The sequence below is a fragment of the Bufo bufo genome, chromosome 10 (genome assembly GCF_905171765.1).
Source record: "Bufo bufo chromosome 10, aBufBuf1.1, whole genome shotgun sequence".
Classification (NCBI taxonomy): Eukaryota; Metazoa; Chordata; class Amphibia; order Anura; family Bufonidae; genus Bufo; species Bufo bufo.
The window spans coordinates 116,411,552-116,430,012 of NC_053398.1; the positions used below are offsets into that span (position 1 = coordinate 116,411,552).

General features: G+C 48.2%; 1 protein-coding gene across 2 annotated transcripts; it reads right to left on the reverse strand.

The window, feature by feature from the left end:
• Positions 1-2,997: 2,997 nt before the first annotated feature.
• On the reverse strand, positions 2,998-14,859 carry HERPUD1 (homocysteine inducible ER protein with ubiquitin like domain 1). 2 transcript variants are annotated; one of them, XM_040409335.1, is made up of 9 exons: positions 14,636-14,859; positions 11,877-11,954; positions 11,703-11,759; positions 9,926-10,053; positions 9,717-9,818; positions 9,278-9,619; positions 8,205-8,310; positions 3,721-3,763; positions 3,483-3,620 (listed from the first exon to the last, which is right to left on the reverse strand). In XM_040409335.1, exons 1-8 carry the CDS (start codon positions 14,768-14,770, stop codon positions 3,734-3,736), a joined length of 978 nt encoding a protein of 325 aa, XP_040265269.1. In that variant the 5' UTR covers positions 14,771-14,859; the 3' UTR covers positions 3,483-3,620; positions 3,721-3,733. The 2 variants fall into 2 exon arrangements, with proteins under 2 accessions (XP_040265268.1, XP_040265269.1); XM_040409334.1 differs by lacking the exon at positions 3,721-3,763 and having other exon boundaries at positions 2,998-3,620.
• Between the last annotated feature and the right edge of the window lie 3,602 nt (positions 14,860-18,461).

Genomic DNA, 18,461 nt, shown 5'->3' on the forward strand with positions numbered 1-18,461 from the left:
AGTATCTCTGAACATAAGCACGCTGCTGTCAGCGCACTCATGTTCCCTCAGCAGCACAGGTGAGAAGGAAGCAGTCTCTCAGCCCAGAGATGGCCCTGCACTTATTCCTGGGCGCTGCTCCGTTACTGTCTCCTGCTCCATATGCTAATTACTATCAGAGCAAAGGGGAGGAGACATCAGCTTCTCTAGTGGGCATTCCTTCTCCCTGCGCTGCGATTGGACAGCACTACAGCCAGGGGAGAAGGAATGTCCACTAGAGAAGCTGCTGTCTCCTCCCCATTGCTCCGATAGTAATTAGCATATGGAGCAGAAGACAGTAATGGGGCACAGGCGCACAGCGGCCAAACTGAGCGGCACCCAGGAATAATAGTAAGTGCAGGGACATCCCTGGGCGCCGCTCTGTGTAGCCTGCTGCTTAAAGTCTGAACCCATATAAGGTGGTCTTTAACTTAATACAGGAGGCAGGTGCCGGCAGCAGAATCACATAGCCAACATCCTGCCTCTGACAGGGAGCAGTGATCAGCGGCAGTTGGCACCTGAGGGGTTAACTGCAGCGGATCGCAGCTCCCAGTCATAGAGGTCGGGTGCCGGCTATTTGATTCCGGCACCAGCCTCCTGTATTTGTATTAACAGGTCAGTTATCTTCATTGGTGGCGCAGTGCTGTCACATGACTGATTGCAGCGTCAGGTCATAGTGCGCTCACTATGTCCTGACGCTGTACGGAGCCAGGAAAGTGCAGCGCAGGCCAGAAAGATGGGAGCGCTACAGCTGAAGAGTTGCCGTGGCGCAGACCAGGGAGGGTAAATATTAACTGCGTTTGCAGCACTTCGCTCCCCGCTCCTAATACATACTAGTGAGCGCTTTCATAATGGAAGCGCTCACTAGTATTCGTTTTTTAAGACGCAGACATTTTCCCCCCACTTTTGGGGAAAAAAAAGTCTTATAAAGCGAAAAATACAGTAAATCACCTTCTCCAATTGATCGCGTAGCTGCCGGTATCCTGTTCTTTATTCAGGACCTGTGGTGATGTCACTGAGCTCATCACATGGTCCATTACCATGGTGATGGACCATGTGATGAGTGCAGTGACTTCACCACAGGTCCTTTTCATCACAGATTAAGACAGAAGAGAAGCCGGGCTGCGTGAACAAGTGGATTAAGGAGAGTTAAATTATTTTTTTTAACCCCTCCAGCCCTATTATACTAAGCATTCTGTTTTAAGAATGCTATTTTCCCTTATAACCATGTTATAAGGGAAAATAATTACATCTACACAACCTTGAACCCAAACCTGAACTTCAGTGAAGACGTTCGGGTCTGGGTACCACAGTCCGTTTATCACGCGCGTGCAAAACACATTGCACCCGCGCAATAAAAACTGAACGGAACACAATCGCAGTCAAAACTGCCACAATGCACCCAGGACACATCTGGAGCCAAAACGCGACACCCGTCTGAAAGAGGCCTAAGGCTACTTTCACACTTGCGGTAGTGTGATTCGGCAAGCGGTTTTGTCGTCGGAACTGCCGACCAGATCCGACGATCTGGATGTGACAAAACATTTGTGAGACGCATCCGGATCCGGATCCATCTCACAAATGCATTGCAAGAACGAATCAGTCTCTCCGCTTGTCATGCGGACAGAGATCTGTCTTGCATCTTTTTACACATTTTTACCAGTCTGCGCATGCGCAGACCGGAAGGACGGATCTGGCATTCCGGTATTTTGAATGCCGGATCCAGCACTAATAAAATTCCTATGGGAAAAAATGCAGATTCAGGCAAGTCTTCCGTTTTTTTTGCCGGAGATAAAACCGTAGCATGCTGCGGTTTTATCTTTTGCCTGATCAGTCAAAATGACTGAACTGTAGACATCCTGATCATATTACTCTCCATTCAGAATGCATTGGGATATGCCTGATCAGTTATTTTCCGGTATAGAGCCCCTGTGACGTAACTATGCCGGAAATGAAAAATGCTAGTGTGAAAGTACCCTAAAATATTAAGTTTAAATCCCCCTTTCCCAATTTTACATATAAAATATATAAACAATAAACATTGTCACCTTGTCACCCCAAAAAATATGATAGGACTGTTCTATTATGGGCCAAATGTTTTAAAAATGCATGCAGCTTTTTTTGGTGTTTTTTTTCGCGTGGTATTGAGTACTGCAATACATTTTTATGGTGACGAAAGCAAATCAAAATTTTGGTATCGAAACAACCCTACGCCGATCTGATCTGTGTAGCGTTGTCACGATACCGAAATTCGGTTTTGATTTGGCGACTAAATTTTATTTGGCTCCTAAATTTTTCAGTTCAGGAGCCAATGGCTACTAGGTATTTTTTTAGTCTGGAGCACTGCCCCCTTTCCCAATTTTACATATAAAATATATAAATAAATAAATAAATAAATAAATAAATAAATAAATAATCGCCACGTCTGAAAAATCCAAACTATTAAAATATCAAAAAAAACTGCACGATTCGGCATTTTTTAAAATGCGGAATGCACGTGGCTTTTTTGTTTTATTTTTTCGCGTGGTATCGAGTATCGCAATACTTTATGGTATCGAAAGCGAATCAAAATTTTGGTATCGCAACAACTCTAATTACAATGCTGTGTAGTTCCAGTGCCAACAGGCCTACTCCGAACAGCTGTTAGGTGGGATATCAGACCCACACTGATCAGCTAGTGATGGCTTATGGATAACCTCTTAAAAGGGGGTTGTCCGCTTATTATATTGATGACCTACCTCGGGCTAGTTCACCGGTATCAGATCTGCAGGGGTCTGAATCCCGATACCCCACTGATCAGCTGATTGAAGAGAAGGCAGCGCTCGTACAAGCGATGTTCTCGTGTGGCTAGCCGCTCGCGGTCAACATTGCAGCAGTGAGCTGGTGTAATTACAACTCCGCCGCTGGATTTCTTCCTTTTCCATGTGATGTGGCCACAGAAGACGCAGTCGCCTCAATAAACAGACCAATAACACACCATACAAAGCATTTCAATTTATTGAAATTTTTCACTAAAGTGCAGGCTTGTGCAAGAAATATGGGCACAAAAGGAAGATTTTGAAATGCAAAGTAGCATACCGACGAGTAAAATCTGCTCCGCGGCAGAGATCTCCTGGCGAGACTGGCCAGTATGCTAGACTGGTTACTGTATGTAAACGTTAACACTACAATTAGTGTAAATTATCCAGACATTCCACAAGGAATCAAATGACGTGAGCAGAGGGGCTGATCTGCTCACCTTCGCAGTTGCATACACCTCTTTGGACTGGAATAAAACAGTATGCTTAAAGTAGGAAATCCTTCACGTACGGTAGGTAGTCTTCCTCAGAACACTACAAAGCATCGGCTCCTCAGTCAGGCCGAGGCTTGGCCATGTCAAAGATTGAAGACTAGAAGCATGCGGCTCAGAGTCCGGAACGGCATCACAAGTGTCCCCCCTTAGGTTTCTGCCATCACTGAACCACGGCCGCAGGTCCTTCAGGGATCAAAGAGGCAAAAAAGGTTTTGAAGAACAGCAAGGCTGTGGATACAAAGGAGTATGTCGGAAGAGCGGCATCAGCGGCAGGCTCATGGCCCACGTCTTCTGCGGCTGGATTGTTCTCCTGCAGAAAAAGAAGACTATGATGGTCACGTCTTCGTATATTAGATGTAAAAAGAAAGCAATTAAAAGGGGTTATTCGCACACAAATGTATGGCATGTACCGTATTTTCCGCCCTATAAGACGCACCAGCCCATAAGACGCACCTAGGTTTTTGAGGAGGAAAATAAGAAAATAATTTTTTTAACCAAAAGGTGTGCTTTTGGTGGGTTTTGAACTAATGGTGGTGTGTGGATGGCACAGTTATGGGGGGGGGGGGGGGGGGGGAGATCTGTGGATGGCACAGTTATGGGGGGGATCTGTGGAATGCACAGTTATGGGGGGGGGGGATCTGTGGAAGGCACAGTTATGGGGGGGGGGGGGGATCTGTGGATGGCACAGTTATGGGGGGGGGGATCTGTGGATGGCACAGTTATGGGGGGGGGGATCTGTGGATGGCACAGTTATGGGGGGGGGATCTGTGGATGGCACAGTTATGGGGGGGGGATCTGTGGATGGCACAGTTATGGGGGGGGGGGGATCTGTGGATGGCACAGTTATGGGGGAGGGATCTGTGGATGGCACAGTTATGGGGGGGGGGATCTGTGGATGGCACAGTTATGGGGGGGGGATCTGTGGATGGCACAGTTATGGGGGGGGATCTGTGGATGGCACAGTTATGGGGGGGGGGATCTGTGGATGGCACAGTTATGGGGGGGGGGTCTGTGGATGGCACAGTTATGGGGGGGGGGATCTGTGGATGGCACAGTTATGGGGGGGATCTGTGGATGGCACAGTTATGGGGGGGATCTGTGGATGGCACAGTTATGGGGGGGATCTGTGGATGGCACAGTTATGGGGGGGATCTGTGGATGGCACAGTTATGGGGGGGGATCTGTGGATGGCACAGTTATGGGGGGGATCTGTGGATGGCACAGTTATGGGGGGGATCTGTGGATGGCACAGTTATGGGGGGGATCTGTGGATGGCACAGTTATGGGGGGGATCTGTGGATGGCACAGTTATGGGGGGGATCTGTGGATGGCACAGTTATGGGGGGGATCTGTGGATGGCACAGTTATGGGGGGGATCTGTGGATGGCACAGTTATGGGGGGGATCTGTGGATGGCACAGTTATGGGGGGGATCTGTGGATGGCACAGTTATGGGGGGATCTGTGGATGGCACAGTTATGGGGGGGATCTGTGGATGGCACAGTTATGGGGGGGATCTGTGGATGGCACAGTTATGGGGGGGGATCTGTGGATGGCACAGTTATGGGGGGGATCTGTGGATGGCACAGTTATGGGGGGGATCTGTGGATGGCACAGTTATGGGGGGGATCTGTGGATGGCACAGTTATGGAGGGGATCTGTGGATGGCACAGTTATGGGGGGGATCTGTGGATGGCACAGTTATGGGGGGGATCTGTGGATGGCACAGTTATGGGGGGGATCTGTGGATGGCACAGTTATGGGGGGGGGGATCTGTGGATGGCACAGTTATGGGGGGGGGGGATCTGTGGATGGCACAGTTATGGGGGGGGGATCTGTGGATGGCACAGTTATGGGGGGGGATCTGTGGATGGCACAGTTATGGGGGGGGGGATCTGTGGATGGCACAGTTATGGGGGGGGGGGATCTGTGGATGGCACAGTTATGGGGAGGGGGATCTGTGGATGGCACAGTTATGGGGGGGGGGGGATCTGTGGATGGCACAGTTATGGGGGGGGGGGGGGATCTGTGGATGGCACTGTTATGGGGGGGGGGGGATCTGTGGATGGCACTGTCATGGGGGGGGGGGGGGTGCTCTGTGTATGGCACTGTTATGGGGGGGTGCGTGATCTGTGGATAGCACTGTTATGGAGGGGGATCTGTGGATGGCACTGCTATATATGAGTCACCCACAGATCCCCCACCCCATAATAGTGGCATCCACAGATGCCCTAGTATACCATAGCTAAACCTGTGGGAGGGGCCGGTGCGGTCACTGTACCCCGGCCCCACCGCTCACTCACTTCCTTAATGCCTAAACATTTTATAATAGCTTTAATTGACGTTCCGATCCCCAGCCCCATCTGTACTACCGTACTTACTAAATGTCCTGTAGCAGGCAGAAAGGCCAGCCGGCCGTAACTCACTGACGTCACGTGCCTGCGCCGCCTACTTCATTCATAAAGTAGGCGGCGCAGGCACATCACGTGACATCAGTGAGTTCCGGCCACCCGCGCTGCTCTGCCTGCTACAGAACATTTAATAAGTACGGTAGTACAGATGGGGCTGGGGATCGGAACGTCAATTAAAGCTATTATAAAATGTTTAGGCAATAAAGCAGTGAGTGAGCGGTGGGGCCGGGGTACAGTGACCGCACCATTTGCATAACACCTGCCCCTCCCCCCTCCAGCTGATACATCGCAGTCTGCGATGTAAAATGGCAGCATTTGCCCCATAAGACGCGGGGGGTGCATCTTATGGGGCGAAAAATACGGTAACTATTGTCTGTACAAATATATTGTGTATTATACATGTTGACATGTATACGTGTGCAAACCTAGATATGTATATGAATGTATGTGTGCGGATGTGTATCTATGGGCATGTGTGCGGATGTGTATCTATGGGCATGTGTGCGGATGTGTATCTATGGGCATGTGTGCGGATGTGTATCTATGGGCATGTGTGCGGATGTGTATCTATGGGCATGTGTGCGGATGTGTATCTATGGGCATGTGTGCGGATGTGTATCTATGGGCATGTGTGCGGATGTGTATCTATGGGCATGTGTGCGGATGTGTATCTATGGGCATGTGTGCGGATGTGTATCTATGGGCATGTGTGCGGATGTGTATCTATGGGCATGTGTGCGGATGTGTATCTATGGGCATGTGTGCGGATGTGTATCTATGGGCATGTGTGCGGATGTGTATCTATGGGCATGTGTGCGGATGTGTATCTATGGGCATGTGTGCGGATGTGTATCTATGGGCATGTGTGCGGATGTGTATCTATGGGCATGTGTGCGGATGTGTATCTATGGGCATGTGTGCGGATGTGTATCTATGGGCATGTGTGCGGATGTGTATCTATGGGCATGTGTGCGGATGTGTATCTATGGGCATGTGTGCGGATGTGTATCTATGGGCATGTGTGCGGATGTGTATCTATGGGCATGTGTGCGGATGTGTATCTATGGGCATGTGTGCGGATGTGTATCTATGGGCATGTGTGCGGATGTGTATCTATGGGCATGTGTGCGGATGTGTATCTATGGGCATGTGTGCGGATGTGTATATATGGGCATGTGTGCATGCATGTGGACAATCTAAGATAGATGTATGAATATGTAAGAATATACATGTGTGCGAATGTGGGTGCGCGTGTTTACACATATGCACATATATTTGAACTGTTATTTAGTTATGTGATCCTGATCCGTATGACAAATGCACTGAAGTGCTGGATCCGTCTGTCTCATCTGGAAAAACTGATCCGGCATTTTTTTCACATTTTTTGTGGTCTGAGCATGCGCAGACCGGAATGCCAGATCAGTTTTGCTGGAACACTCGGGCCGGATCCGGCATTAAGGCATCTCAATGGGAAAAAAAAAATGCAGGATCCGACATTCCAGCAAGTGTTCTGGAATCTTGGACCGAGATAATACCACAGCATGCTACAGTATTATCTCGGTCCTGAAAAGGCAAAAAGACTGAACTGAAGACATCCTGAACGGATTGTTCTCCATTCAGAATGCATTAGGATAAAACTGATCAGTTCTTTTCCGGTATAGAGCCCCTAGGACGGAACTCTATGCCGGAAAAGAATAACGCTAGTGTGAAAGTACCCTAAGGCATTAATGTCAGATGAGAATATCCATTTAAAAGGGTTTTCCAAGATCTTAATACTGATTGGCTTTCCTCTGGATAGGTCGTCAGTATCTAATCGCTGGAGGTCTGACACACACGACCCAGTTTTGATTAGGCACCGATGCCCGCAGTAACAACGCTGCCTGCTCGCAGCTCACCAAGCACAAGGCCATACATTGTATAGCAGCTATGATTGGTATCTCAGCCCCATTCACTTCAAAGGAGCTGAACTGCACCTAGGGCCACATGACTGATTAACATGTCACTAGGGTGGCCACTCAGACCATGACCTCAAAAGCTGGACATTACAACCCTGCCCCTGGATCTGCCAGGCCATGCCCTGACTCAGGTCACGCCCCGACGCACGCAGCCAACTGATTGAAAAAAATGAAATGCAGAACAAACTTCAGGTTAGCTGCAGGGGGAGGGCGACTATCCCTCAGCTCACACGCACAGTGCTGCTATCTGAGCATGAGCTGTTAAGGACATCCCTGCGTCTGTCCAGGCCCAGCGCCCGACAGGGGATCAGAAAGCTGACTGGCCTAAAACCAGACCTCTGACCACCCCAGTAGTCACTGGCCGAGGAAAAGGTGAGAGAAGGCTGTGGCGCTCCTGCCTTCTCAACCAGCTGATCAGCGGGGGTCCGACTGCCACAGGTCAGATCATGATCTATCCAGAGAACAGGTAGTCAGTATTAAAATCTCAGGAAAATCCCTTTAACGGTAGAGGCTGTAGATCCAAGCTCACCTGCAAGTTGTTGTTTGGATCCTGTTGATTTGGGAGAGGTTGTTGGGCAGGGGCTGCAACTTCTCGTGGGGGTCTCTGTCTGAAGGGAAACCATCCTGCTGTGTGACTAAAAGAGAAAAATTCAATATCTAAGATTACATTTCAGAGACTCTAGGGCATTGTTTTTGCAGACTGGTCGACGATGTATAAAACCGCTCGGCCTCTGCCAGCAATTGTCCTGTCCGCTCCATGGGTATGCTCACTCTGGGGATATGCTGCAGGATTGGCGGGCTGAAAACCTGCAGCATATTATAATAGCAGCAAAGTAGAGGACATCCACATGTTGCAGGGGGAAAAATGTGCCGAACTGAATGTACCCCAATGTATAAAAATGTCAATTCCTGCCAATACTCCCTGGTAAGCTTTTATTACATATATATTTTGAAGGCCTATACTCTGGATCGGGCATAAATCTGACTGGTGGGAGAGGATGACCCCCATTCGATCAGCAGCTGAAGCACTCATTACTGCTCTTCAGTCACCAGCTCCTTCCACCACACAATGGACAGAGCCGCGTAGTCCAAAGCACAGGATCTACTGCAGAACATCTAATTGGCAGGGGTGCAGGGTCTTGGACATATTCTCATCAGATGCACGGCCCATCAATCTCAAAGTACAAGAAAGACCCCTTGAAGTTTCTTATCCCTCTCCCACTGGCTTAAACTTTTGTGCAAAAAAAACCTACAACTTTTCTAGGCATGAAAACTGGCGTAGAAGGCTTCATAAATCCCTGCCTCGTGCCCAGACCCAGTCACAAGATAGAATGAAGAGGTTCCAAGTGTCCGCAGAGCCGAGGATGGACTTGTACTGCAGTCCATGGCCTTTCAGACACTTGAGGAACCTCCATGACCACATCCCTACTCAATAAGAACAGATCGTCTTTAGTATGAGTGTGCCAACACAGGGCATACCACCTGAGTGACAAGGAAGACTACTTGCAACACACAAGCTTCCCCCAAAAAACTGTACCAGTTTTGCTGTTCAGTCGTAATGTCTATAAATGCTTTGGCAGATGAGCCACACAAGATACTCACAGGTACATGAGGATCATGGCACCCAGGACCATCATGAATCGGCTCAGGCTGGAGTAGAAGTAGAGGATACTGAGGAAGATGGAGAAGCGGGCAGCTGTGTACACCCAGTCCAGCCAGTCTCTGTTTAAGTCGTCTTCTTCCTCAACCAGGCCTCCTTGAGCGTTCATGCGCAGGTTCTGGTTGGCCACTGGATTGACTGGAGCAGGAGCTTCTGGATTGGGGGCCTGGTTGGCAGCTGGGAAAGGATGAGGCAAAGGGTCTGGAGCAGCGGGTGGCATAACTGGTATCTCCTGTCTTCTCTGGGATGGAGAACTGGAGGCTGTAGCGGCGGCGGCAGCATAGCTAATGAAGAAGAAAAAAGTAAGGGGAACGTTCTATTTGTATAGAGGAGCATACGGCTGCCGTTCAAACAAGAAGGCTGAAGAAAACGCAAACTTACTATTGCATATAGTACTGCCTGGCATACATCTGCTGCAGCCATAGGATCTGCTGAGGGCTGTATACCGAGTACGGGGAGAAGGCGGGATTCACACTGTCAGACCTTTAAGAAAAATAAAACCAATGTAATCTTGTGTAAGAGAATGTACAGTCATATGTCAACGTGCTCGCTGGATGACTAGTAATGTGCGTCATGGGTGACCCGAGTACCTGGGCGTGTCAGTGTGCGCTGCCGGAGAACTCTGTGGGACATTCCTCTGCCTGACGCCATCTGGCTGCGGAGCAACGTTAGGTGCACTGGTTGTATCGGCTGCAGGCTGTGGTTTGCTTTCTTCAGCCTGGGAAGAATTGCGCAGTCAATTAGAGAACTGTCCTAGGGGCCACGGCACTCAACAGGGCTTATGGATTTTACATAAACTGGTGTAACCCTTTGTAATTTGGTGCGGACAAAGTGCTGCTTTATATGGTTTTAGGAACACATGGAAAAAGTGATTTTTGGGTATCAGGACTGACCAGCCTGTTACACCCCAATGTCATCTGAAGCCAAACCCCGACATTGTATAAAGGGGATTCCATTGTGACCATACTAAAATACATTTTTAAGGCGGAGAGACTGATGCATGGTTTGAGAAGAGGTGGGCGCCTGCATATCTGAGCATCCAACTATTGGCATTGTGTGAACAATGAGCATGTGCGTCCATAGACACTGTCAGCAGTTTTCACTGTGCAAAACTTCTGACGGCGCTAGGCAGGGGCATGAACAGTTGTAGTCTTAACGCACTGCTCCCCCCACAAGTACCACCAAAAGCTGCTGACTGCGCCAGGCAGAGGCCATGGACAGTAAGGTCTGAAGGCACCACTCCCACAAGCACTACCAAAAAAACTGCTGACTGCGCCAGGCAGAGGCCATGGACAGTAAGGTCTGAAAGCACCACTCCCACAAGCACTACCAAAAAAACTGCTGACTGCGCCAGGCAGAGGCCATGGACAGTAAGGTCTGAAGGCACCACTCCCACAAGCACTACCAAAAAAACTGCTGACTGCGCCAGGCAGAGGCCATGGATGACTGGTCTGAACACACTGCTCCCGCAAGTGCCACTGAAAGCTAGTTCCTCACCGAGTGATGGCTGAACTTGTATCCTGGTTGGACACTACAGCTGTCAATCAGAGCCGAGGGCCAATGAAGCAGCTCACGGCAGAGAGCACTTCAGCATGAGGGACACTTGCGGGAGCAGAATGTGCAATAACTCCACAGCATACACAGTTGAAGCAAAAAAATTGCTGAGACATTTAAAAAAAGAATGTGAAAAATTTCAGGGTGAAATCAATGCAAAAAAAAAAAACAAAAAAAATAAAAAAAATACTGAATTCCTTCAGATTCTTCAGACCAAAATATGCTCTAGCAATACCCAAAAGACTTTTGACCTTGCTGCTGCTGCTAATAAAAGCTTTGATTAAAAATATGTTAACCAGCTGTCACCAGCCCCTACCTAGCGCTGTTATCAGTTATGCAGGGTCAAAACTGCTGTCGGATAGCCTTTAAAGAGAACCTGTCACCGGGATTTTGTGTATAGAGCTGAGGACATGGGTTGCTAGATGGCCGCTAGCACATGCGCAATACCCAGTACCCATAGCTCTGTGTGCTTTTATTGTGTAAAAAAAACGATTTGATACATATGTAAATTAACCTGAGACGAGTCCTGTACGTGAGATGAGTCAGGGACAGGACTCATCTCAGGTTAATTTGCATATGTATCAAATAGTTGTTTTTTTTTTACACAATAAAAGCACACAGAGCTATGGGGACTGGGTATTGCAGATGTGCTAGCGGCCATCTAGCAACCCATGTCCTCAGCTCTATACACAAAATCCCAGTGACAGGTTCCCTTTAAAGTATACAGTTAGCAACAGAAAGATCCTTAAAAAAGGGATTTTTATAAAACTTGTATAAAAAAAACAGGGTTAATATATGAAAGTCCAACTATACCTGAATGTGCACAGCACTTCTAATCGAGCAAACAAGATGCAATACGTGGCGGGATTCCTGCAGAGCAAAAAAATAAAAGCATACAGTAACCTAGTTGACAAAGCAAACAAACACTGCTCAAATAAAGCCAAAAACAGCCATGGAGCAAACCACTGGGCGGTCAGCAGATGTTACCTTGGACAGGACCTCGTACAGTTTCAGGTGGTCCGGCAGCAGCTTTCCAGAGTAGATCAGCCTCTGTTCTTGTTCCATCTGCAGAGAGAAAGAACAGATGTTAGCAATTTATCAAGAGACGGGTGAGCTTTAAAAGGTTTTTTCCACACCATAAACCATAATAAAACATCCACCTGGCAGGCCTCAGCTCCGGGACCCCCGCCATTCAGGAGAACCAGGATCCTCTAACCAGTGATTATTCTCACTATGCCACCAATCTGCAAGGGGGTCCTTTGCAGGAATCCCACCGACCAATGGCAACCACCAGACATGATTTTGAAGACAATATCCCATCCCTTTGTTTTAACAATTCAGGACTTTTGATGAGCCAAAAGACTCCAATGGAGACCGTTGAGTGGGGGCCATTAAAGGTTCTCTTCATTACAGCAGAGAACACTCCTTTAAACGTGCAAACGTCTTGATCTGATCCCACAGGCTTACATCCGAGCTCCAGCGGATGAGGTTAGTGGAAAGTCTTGCATCATCCTAAGCTCTGCAACCGCACTGAACTCCTCCAAAAGATGACGCCATCCAGATCACAGGATCTATCAATAAACTGGGGTCTATGAGGTCTACCAGACCCATGGTCTCAGGGCTGACACCATCCAGATCACAGGATCTACCAATAAAATGGGGTCTATGAGGTCTACCAGACCCATGGTCTCAGGGCTGACACCATCCAGATCACAGGATCTACCAATAAACTGGGGTCTATGAGGTCTACCAGACCCACGGTCTCAGGGCTGACACTATCCAGATCACAGGATCTACCAATAAACTGGGGTCTATGAGGTCTAGCAGACCCACGGTCTCAGGGCTGACACTAACCAGATCACAGGATCTACCAATAAAATTGGGTCTATGAGGTCTACCAGACCCATGGTCTCAGGGCTGACACCATCCAGATCACAGGATCTACCAATAAACTGGGGTCTATGAGGTCTACCAGACCCATGGTCTCAGGGCTGACACCATCCAGATCACAGGATCTACCACTAAACTGAGGTCTACCAGACCCACGGTCTCAGGGCTGACACCATCCAGATCACAGGATCTACCAATAAACTGGGGTCTATGAGGTCTACCAGACCCACGGTCTCAGGGCTGACACCATCCAGATCACAGGATCTACCAATAAACTGGGGTCTATGAGGTCTACCAGACCCACGGTCTCAGGGCTGACACCATCCAGATCACAGGATCTACCAATAAACTGGGGTCTATGAGGTCTACCAGACCCACGGTCTCAGGGCTGACACCACCCAGATCACAGGATCTACCAATAAACTGAGGTCTACCAGACATATGGTCTCAGGGTTGACACCATCCATATCACAGGATCAACCAGCAATCTGAGATCTAACAGACACTCAGCCTCAGGGGCTGCCCCCAAAGTAAGATTTACCCTTGGGATTTTCGTGGACATAAATATCAGTGCTGCAGCCATTCTTCACTCGACTGCAATATGCAAGTTTGGATATGCTTAATATTGGGAGCCCCCTCCCCCCCAAAGTGAAAGGAGAGCAGCGGTGCAGTGCGGCCATCTCTCCACTCACCGACATGGGACTACCAGTGCATGGCTTTTTTTCTGGAACTCCCATAGTGGTGAACGGAGAGCGGCTGCCCATACACTGCCGTTCCTTACTCTTTGGGGGTCCCAGAGGTGGGACCCACACCTAGCAATATGCCATCAATGTCCGAGATGGGAATACCCATTTATTCCCCCAGGCGCTGTGCTCGTAGGTGCCATGTAGGAGGTCCCCGTGTCCTCACCTTTGCTTTGTGCAACTGGCCTAGCAGTCTCCTGACTGGACAATACGGCTGTCGCTCAAAGCAGAAGGAAGGGGTTGGGAAAGTGTTCAGTGCAGAGTCCAGGACACTGAAGACAAGGGGACCGCCTCCACCTGGGACGCCCCTAGAGTCCTACTTACCTACTCGCTGCCTCCCATTACATCCGCACCCCAGCTTGTTGGGGTCCACATGGGACCGCTGCGGCCAGTGACAGTCTTCAGGGGTGACATGACAGGGCGAGCAGGCAACAATGCAGAATAGGGGCCTTCCCTTAAAAGTTAAAACTCCGAGAAAAACTCTTAAAAGTTAGATATCTTGGTCACGCCGCCTGCATCATGACCATCGGTATACACTACCACCTACATAGGGGGGAAGACAGACGGGAGACGGACCCTGTAGCTTTTTGCACAACCAGCTTTTAAAACCCCATTCACATATAATTGGCTAGAATATCACAAATTGGCCAAATGTGAACACGGCCTTAAAGCAGCCAAAAGGGAGCGGTCGTGGGGGGGGGGGGGGGTATATCTGCACGGAATTACTAGCAAAAATGCTTAACAGCCATTAAATAGAAATAAAGTTTCACTAATGCATAATAAAGTTACTTTAAACTCCTATAACTGTCAAGATCTCCGCTTGCTGTCAGTGCTTACAGATCTCATGCGGAGGAATGCTACCCTGCACAGTCCGGGCATTCCTCTGCGTGCACGTATGTCAGAGGTAGGTGCTCCTGGAGGCCACCTACCGTGGAGATCTGCGGGCCACAGAGCACAGGCAGCCTGGCTGACACCAGGGAACAGCAGCATACTTAGAGGGGGCAGTGCTGAGATCAAGCGGTGCAGGGCACGCTGGGACTTACAGTTCCTCCACAGAGCCAGCAGTATGCTGCAAGCAGAGGCCGAGCCCGTTGAGTTGAGTCCAGCTCTTACCGGATGTCCAGGCAACTCCCGCCGCAGCTGCGACTTCAGGTCCCGGACGGTGAAGCTCCGCTGGGCTGTCACCTCCCGCTCCTCCTGCTTTAAGCTAGGACTACGGATTAACAATGTCACTTCTCCGTCCGCCATCCCGGATCAAGGACACGCCACTTCCGGCCACAACGTCCCGAACAGGCAGTTTACAACGAGCTCAGAGAGACAGACAGTGGACGCGACGCGGACGCTCCCCGTCTTTTATAGCCACGCTCTCCTAACCAAAACAGTGTGTGGCTGGCGGGGATTGGCCGCTCTGAGGTCCCGTGGCCACACGTGTACCAACCAGCGCGGAGAGTCGGGGCGGGGCCTAGCTGATGCAAGAAAAAACAACAACGCGGAAAATTCCGGAGGGGAGCGCTCCGGGCGCATGCGCAGTTGGGCGGAGGGGGCTCTGTTGTTGAGCGGCCATGTTGGATTTGGTTATTTACAGTGCTCTGACCTCTAGAGAGCTGCAAGGAATGCAGAGTGCTTAGTTATTTTATACTGCGTAAATCAGGAGGCAGCTCTACACAGAAAGAATGTGGAACAACTCAAAGCTTTAGTGCAACTCTAAAACTGTACTAGAAATCAAGTTAAGGGCCCTTTCACACTTGCGTTCTTGTCTTCCGGCATAGAGTTCCGTCGTCGGGGCTCTATGCCGGAAGAATCCTGATCAGGATTATCCTAATGCATTCTGAATGGAGAGAAATCCGTTCAGGATGCATCAGGATGTCTTCAGTTCCGGAACGGAACGTTTTTTGGCCGGAGAAAATACATCAGCATGCTGCGCTTTTTGCTCCGGCCAAAAATCCGGAACACTTGCCGCAAGGCCGGATCCGGAATTAATGCCCATTGAAAGGCATTGATCCGGATCCGGCCTTAAGCTAAACGTCGTTTCGGCGCATTGCCGCATCCGACATTTAGCTTTTTCAGAGTGGTTACCATGGCTGCCGGGACGCTAAAGTCCTGGCAGCCATGGTAAAGTGTAGCGGGGAGCGGGGGAGCAGTGTACTTACCTTCCGTGCGGCTCCCCGGGCGCTCCAGAGTGACGTCAGGGCGCCCCAAGCTCATGGATCATGTGATCACATGGATCACGTCATCCATGCGCATGGGGCGCTCTGACGTCATTCTGGAGCGCCCCGGGAGCCGCACGGACTGTAAGTATACCGCTCCCCCGCTCCCCACTACTACTATGGCAACCAGGACTTTAATAGCGTCCTGGGTGCCATAGTAACACTGAACGCATTTGGAAGACGGTTCCGTCTTCAAATGCTTTCAGTACACTTGCGTTTTTCCGGATCCGGCGTGTAATTCCGGCAAGTGGAGTGCACGCCGGATCCGGACAACGCAAGTGTGAAAGAGGCCTAAGGGAATTCCAGGTTAGATATACATCCAACAGCTGGAAGCCTCTTCAAACAGCTGATCAGCGGAGATGCTGGGAGTTGTACCTCCTTGGATCAGATACCGACGACCTATAGTGAGCAGTGTTCCCTCTAAGCCTTGGCAGCTGCTGAGCGGGAACGGCTCAGAGCTGGGCACAGCGCCATCTTAGGTGGGCGATAGGTAAACCTAAGATAATTGTCACATTAAAGAGCATACAGTGTAACCCCTGCACCATCCCGTACAATAGAGTATAATCCCTGCACCATCCCGTACAATAGAGTATAATCCCTGCACCATGCTGTGTAATATACAGTATAATCCCTGCACCATGCTGTACAATAGAGTATAACCCCTGCACCATCCCGTACAATAGAGTATAATCCCTGCACCATGCTGTGTAATATACAGTATAATCCCTGCACCATGCTGTGTAATATACAGTATAATCCCTGTACCATGCTGTGTAATATACAGTATAATCCCTGCACCATGCTGTGTAATATACAGTATAATCCCTGCACCATGCTGTGTAATATACAGTATAATCCCTGCATCATGCTGTGTAATAAACAGTATAATCCCTACACCATGCTGTGTAATATACAGTATAATCCCTACACCATGCTGTGTAATATACAGTATAATCCCTGCACCATGCTGTGTAATAAACAGTATAATCCCTACACCATGCTGTGTAATATACAGTATAATCCCTACACCATGCTGTGTAATATACAGTATAATCCCTGCACCATGCTGTGTAATATACAGTATAATCCCTGCACCATGCTGTACAATATACAGTATAATCCCTGCACCATGCTGTGTAATATACAGTATAATCCCTACACCATGCTGTGTAATATACAGTATAATCCCTGTACCATGCTGTGTAATATACAGTATAATCCCTGCACCATGCTGTGCAATATACAGTATAATCCCTGCACCATGCTGTGTAATATACAATATAATCCCTGCACCATGCTGTGCAATATACAGTATAATCCCTGCACCATGCTGTGTAATATACAGTATAATCCCTGCACCATGCTGTGTAATATACAGTATAATCCCTGCACCATGCTGTGTAATAAACAGTATAATCCCTACACCATGCTGTGTAATATACAGTATAATCCCTACACCATGCTGTGTAATATACAGTATAATCCCTGCGCCATGATGTGTAATATACAGTATAATCCCTGCACCATGCTGTGTAATAAACAGTATAATCCCTACACCATGCTGTGTAATATACAGTATAATCCCTACGCCATGCTGTGTAATATACAGTATAATCCCTGCACCATGCTGTGTAATATACAGTATAATCCCTACACCATGCTCTGTAATATACAGTATAATCCCTACACCATGCTCTGTAATATACAGCATAATCCCTGCACCATGCTGTGTAATATACAGTATAATCCCTGCACCATGCTGTGTAATATACAGTATAATCTCTGCACCATGCTGTGTAATATACAGTATAATCCCTATACCATGCTGTGTAATATACAGTATAATCCCTACACAATGCTGTGTAATATACAGTATAATCCCTGCACCATGCTGTGTAATATACGGTATAATCCCTGCACCATGCTGTGTAATATACAGTATAATCCCTACACCATGCTGTGTAATATACAGTATAATCCCTGCACCATGCGGTGTAATATACAGTATAATCCCTACACCATGCTGTGTAATATACAGTATAATCCCTGCACCATGCTGTGTAATATACAGTATAATCCCTGCACCATGCTGTGTAATATACAGTATAATCCCTACACCAGCAGCTGGACCAATTGAAGACCATGAACAAGTGTATATATTATATAACAATATAATTTATTAATAGAATATTTATGAATAGCCCTAAAACTATAATGCAATAAAACAATGGCAATAAAAGATCAGAGTAATAACTGAAGGACACTATTGAATATATAATATGCACCTATAATGCAGTGAAATAGACAATGCTAAAAAAGTAAAAAAGTAAAAAGGGCAAATATATAACCAAATAGGTGGTTAGAATATTCGATGGATATTCAATAGTTGTTCGATAAACCACTAATAGATCCAGTAGAGAAATACGCCAGGTATAATGTCCGATAATTAAAGCGGATAAATGTCCCTGTATTTGAAAGATTAAGTTCGCTTATACAGGATAAGAACAAATGAGCATATAGTCAATGGAAAAGATACACCTGTTATTCGCCGTCTGATGTAAGTGTAGCCGTGGCGTCCCACAAAGCTCGCTATGTCAGATTAGGCAATACCTGGGTCTAGTCGCTTGCTTAAAGTGATTCGGATGATCATGTAGCTCTCAGCATGAGAGATCTCCTGGTAGTATTCACCAAAGCTGCAAGCCTGGACCTGGTCAGTGGTTAACAAGGTGTTT